This window comes from Penaeus monodon, chromosome 12 (genome assembly GCF_015228065.2).
Source record: "Penaeus monodon isolate SGIC_2016 chromosome 12, NSTDA_Pmon_1, whole genome shotgun sequence".
Lineage (NCBI taxonomy): Eukaryota > Metazoa > Arthropoda > Malacostraca > Decapoda > Penaeidae > Penaeus > Penaeus monodon.
This window is the reverse complement of record NC_051397.1, coordinates 49,650,242-49,655,241: the sequence shown is the minus strand read 5'-3', so window position 1 is coordinate 49,655,241 and position 5,000 is coordinate 49,650,242. Positions and strand designations below refer to the sequence as shown.

The 5,000-nt window shown below is 31.0% G+C and overlaps 1 protein-coding gene across 1 annotated transcript in view; it reads left to right on the top strand.

The window, feature by feature from the left end:
• Positions 1 to 1,983, top strand: part of LOC119579560 — a 4,179-nt gene extending 2,196 nt beyond the window's left edge. The window contains 4 exon segments of the mRNA XM_037927481.1: positions 242 to 298; positions 411 to 595; positions 927 to 1,049; positions 1,339 to 1,983. Coding sequence (XP_037783409.1) covers positions 242 to 298; positions 411 to 595; positions 927 to 1,049; positions 1,339 to 1,676 — 703 coding nt within the window. The 3' untranslated portion in view covers positions 1,677 to 1,983.
• The last annotated feature ends 3,017 nt before the right edge of the window (positions 1,984 to 5,000 follow it).

Below are 5,000 nucleotides of genomic sequence, written 5' to 3'. Positions count from 1 at the left end.
ATATATATATATATATATGTATATATATATATATATATATATATATATATATATATATATATATATATATATATATATACATATATATATATATATATATATATATATATATATACATACATGTATTTATGTATGCACGTATTTATGTAAAGTGTGTGGATGCGTATATGTACATCACATACAACTCTTAAAATCTGGGTTAATATATGGTCTTCACTGACCAATTCATGTCTCTCCGTAGGCTGGAACCTAACTGTCGTCAACCGCTGTCCATCTTTTTGTTCTCACCTTGGCTACTGTGAGTATATCCGTTATTTTTTATATCATATATAAAAAACCGTATGCTTGCTTGTGTTCATTTTATACATGTGTGTTTCTATACGATAAGTTATTTACGTTATTGTTCTTAGCTTGTCCAAGTACATACAAGTTTGTGGACAAAACACACCCGAGAAGAACAATATAAAGCACAATATGACAGTCGTGACGGTAGTCGAATGTCTCTTTAAGGCAGTTCCCTAGCTCTACATCCAGAGCACTGCTTGGTGGACTGGCGGTGTTGAAAACTCGCCAATCTTCTTTGAAGGCTCTACAGGTAACATGTTACTTATACAATTCTCCCATTGAAGCTCTTGCTTGTGTTTATGTAAATATTAGGAAGGGTGTGTTTATGTGTCACATATCATACTTGTATATATGAATCTGGTTTATTATTGACTCACAGGACATTAGCTTTTGATTGTCTTTTCCTCCATCTGTTTTATACTGGCATTTTAAACATTTGGTTCATTTTTGCTGGCCAAAGTGTGTGTGATAAATAGTGTGTGTGTGTGTGTGTGTGTGTGTGTGTGTGTGTGTGTGTGTGTGTGTGTGTGTGTGTGTGTGTGTGTGTGCTGTATTTATACGACTAGATATTCACTTTTCAGAGATTATTATAAAGACGTTGATCAAGACACTTATGTTGGCATTTAATCTTCTGGGCGAATTTTCTGAAAATATGCCAATATACTGGAAATGTATAAACTGCATCCCTGTGGCTCCTGCCATCGGTAATTATTTTTCTTTATATTCTATGCAACATTAAAGATACATTTGTTGCTATATCATGTAAGTATTGAAAACAATTATAAAACAGTAAGATGTTAAACATTTTTATTTATCATAGTTCTATGTAAGATTTGAGTGTTTGTAATGAAATATTGACATGATTGAAGAGAGATAAAAATAGTATATCACCTTATATCAAGCTTCGCTTCTGATGAGGCAGCGTTTTCCTTTATTTGTGTACACACGTTATTTATGTTTGCAATCGTATGAATGCTTAGCCTATTCCCCCAGGTGCCCGTATGTTCGTGTTTACGTCGCTCTTCGCTCTGCAAGATTCCTGGTGGTGGATTTGTTTCCTCCCTCCTTCCCTCGGCGCCTTCGCGTCTTGGCTCATCAGTGGCAGAACAGGACTAAGGAGGACCGTAGAGGCATGTTCAAAGACCCTCCTCCTTCCACCCACTGACATGGCGGGCATCGTCCCTTCCGCTTTGTATGTGATCGCCTACGGATTGGCTGTCTATGCGGGCAAAAACTGCACCATTTTTGTATTGTATATCGTGTTGCTCTGCCACATCGTGGGAGGAATCTCATGGAAGTGCGTTTTATATAACAAGTATAAATGTGACTAAAAAGCTAGTAAGAAGCACACATTAGTACAGATATGGTATTCCCTGCTGGGTTTCAATCTTACTGAACGTTGCGTGCCCTATTGATGATCACAAAACATTGATCCATTTTTTCATTGTCTATTAATTGATCACAAAGCATTGATCTTAATATCAGAGAATTTTAAATATTTGATATGCTAGTAGAGTTATGTTATGCTGATGATATTTTTTGTTTTTTGTTTTTGTGAATAGCACTGTGTCATATAAAATTTACCATTTGTGTAATAAAAATTGACTGTATGTAATTAATTGATGTTGTGCTTCTCAACTTTGGTGATTTAATGAATCCTATATAATCAGTTAATTAATATTATTCTTTTGGCTGAATAAGTAGTACTATCAGATGATTAGTGAATAACTGACTGGCAACAGAGTAACTAAAATACGAAGCTAATACTTGCCACGCACCGTTTACATTTTTTTCCCATTGTGTATAATAGACAAACACACATCCAGTACACAAGCACAAACACACTACAAACATGTCTATCACACCAAGAATAACCAATGTACCAAATGGGATTAAACTAGATTATATTTACATTTATATATTCAATTACATCAATACTCAGATACAGATTTTTTAGCCTGTGGTTGTAACAAAGAAAGCAAGCAGAGACCGTTTGCCTACGATTAGGATTGAATAAGAGAAACATATATCTTTTTTTCCTGAGAGTAAGGGGTTCTTCAAGAAAAGTTTGCATCATATTTGATAATTAAATTCCGTGAAGAGTAGAGTTCACCAAAATATCCAAAGTGAATATTCAACAGCTCTCTATGAAATAATAGATTCAACACAAACAATGCATAGTAGCCATGAGTTGTCAGGTAGCGGATATAACATACCAACTTTTCTTTTAAAACGGCGTAAACATAGGTAACTAAAAATCAGTCTACTGCACTGCCCCTATCTATAGCTTTATCGTTACTTAAGAGTTACTGTAATTCCAACTTAAAGAGCTACAGTACCTATACAGTACGGGAGAACGGTGAAATCTTTTTGACTCGAAAGAAGCAAGTACCTGGTAGAAGCATTACATTGAGACTGGAGAACTGCAAAGACAAGGTGGTCAGCTGCTGCGCTGGCGTCTCCTCGCTTTTGTTTTTTTCTGCTAAATATTTACCTCTCTCTTTACCTCTTTCTCTTTCTCTCTCTTTCGCTTCCTCTCTCTCTCTCTCTTTCTCTCTCAATTTCTCTACCTTTCTCTTCCCCTCTCTCTCCCTATATATATATATATATATATGTGTGTGTGTGTGTGTGTGTGTGTGTGTGTGTGTGTGTGTGTGTGTGTGTGTGTGTGTGTGTGTGTGCGTGTGTGTGTGTCCGTATCTATATATCTCTATCTCGATCTTTATATCTCTCTTTCCACACACACACACACACACACACACACACACACACACAACACACACACACACACACACACACACACACATATATATATATATATATATATATATATACATATATATATATATATATATATATATACATATATATTTATATATATATATATATATATATATATATATATATATATATATATATATATATGTGTGTGTGTGTGTGTGTGTGTGTGTGTGTGTGTGTGTGTGTGTGTGTGTGTGTGTGTGTGTGTGTGTGTGTGTGTGTGTGATAGAAAGGTGTGTATATGTGTATGTATATATATATATATATATATATATATATATATATATATATATATATATATATATATATATATATATATAAGAGAGAGAGAGAGAGAGAGAGAGAGAGAGAGAGAGAGAGAGAGAGAGAGAGAGAGAGAGAGTGAGAGAGAGAGAGAGAGAGAGAGAGAGAGAGAGAGATTTATCTATCTTTCTTTTTGGTTAACAGTCTATACATCTCTCTCTTTCTCTTTCTTTCTCTCTCTCTCTCTCTCTCTCTCTCTCTCTCTCTCTCTCTCTCTCTCTCTCTCTCTCTCTCTTCTCTCTCTCTCTCTTTCTCTCTCTAAGAACCCAGTGATTCTTCCTGTAATGCAATGATAAAAAAAATCACATCTTATCTCACAGGAGATTATGCTTATCTCATATCTTGAACCTCCTGTTATTATCCTTCTTACTGTTATTATTATGATTAATATTATTAGTATTGTTATTACTTTTATCATTATTATCACGATTATTATTATTATCATTGCTATTATTATCATTATTATCATCATGATTATCATTATTATTATCATTATTATTATCATTATCTTTATTTTTCATTGTTATTATTAGTGTTGTTGTTGTTATTCTTATTATCATTATTATTTCTATTCATATTACCATTATTATTAGTAGTATTAACATTATCATTATTATTATTATTATTATTATTATTATTATTATTATTATTATCATTATTACTATTATTATTATTATTATTATTATTATTATTATTATTATTATTATTACGATTATTATTATTATTATTATTAATTTATTATTGTCATCATCATCATCATCATCATTATTTTTTATTATCATAATTGTTATTATTATTATTATTAACATTATCATTACTTTTACTATTATCTTCTTACTTTCTTATCTTTTATTATCACAATTATCATTATCATTATTACTATTACAATTCTTATCATAATCATAATCATTGGTATGATTATCATCATTATCGTTATTATCATTATCATTATCATAATTATCATAATATTGTTATCATCATTATCATCATCATTATTACTGTTATCATTATTATTATTGTTATTATCATCATTATTATTATTATTATTATCATTATTATTTTTTTATCATTACTATTACCATTATCATTATCATTTTCACTGCTATGACTTTCATCATCACTATCACTATTATTATTATATTTAACGTTATTATCATCATTTGAATATCTATCACCAGCTTTTCTCTATTGCTATTTATTTCTACTAATAAAAGTGGCAATTAAGTTTATTATTAGCATATTTATTTTTTCATTATCGTTATAAATGATAATCATATAACCACCAACGTTAATATCAGGTTTTATCCACCAGATATTACTACTGCTACTACTAATGATAATAGCAATAAGCTATCAATACTATAGGTCTGCTATTCTGTCAAGTTTCAGGTATGACTAAGGATCGTGAAAAAATCAAAGGAGGAAGAGATATACTGAAAAAAATTACTTTATTATAAAGATACACTGAAAAAACTTTGTTATTAAGATTTGTGGACTGCCTGATATATATAATTCTTACTCTGTGATAATATATGTTATGTTTCTCCTATGAATATATACATTATATGAAA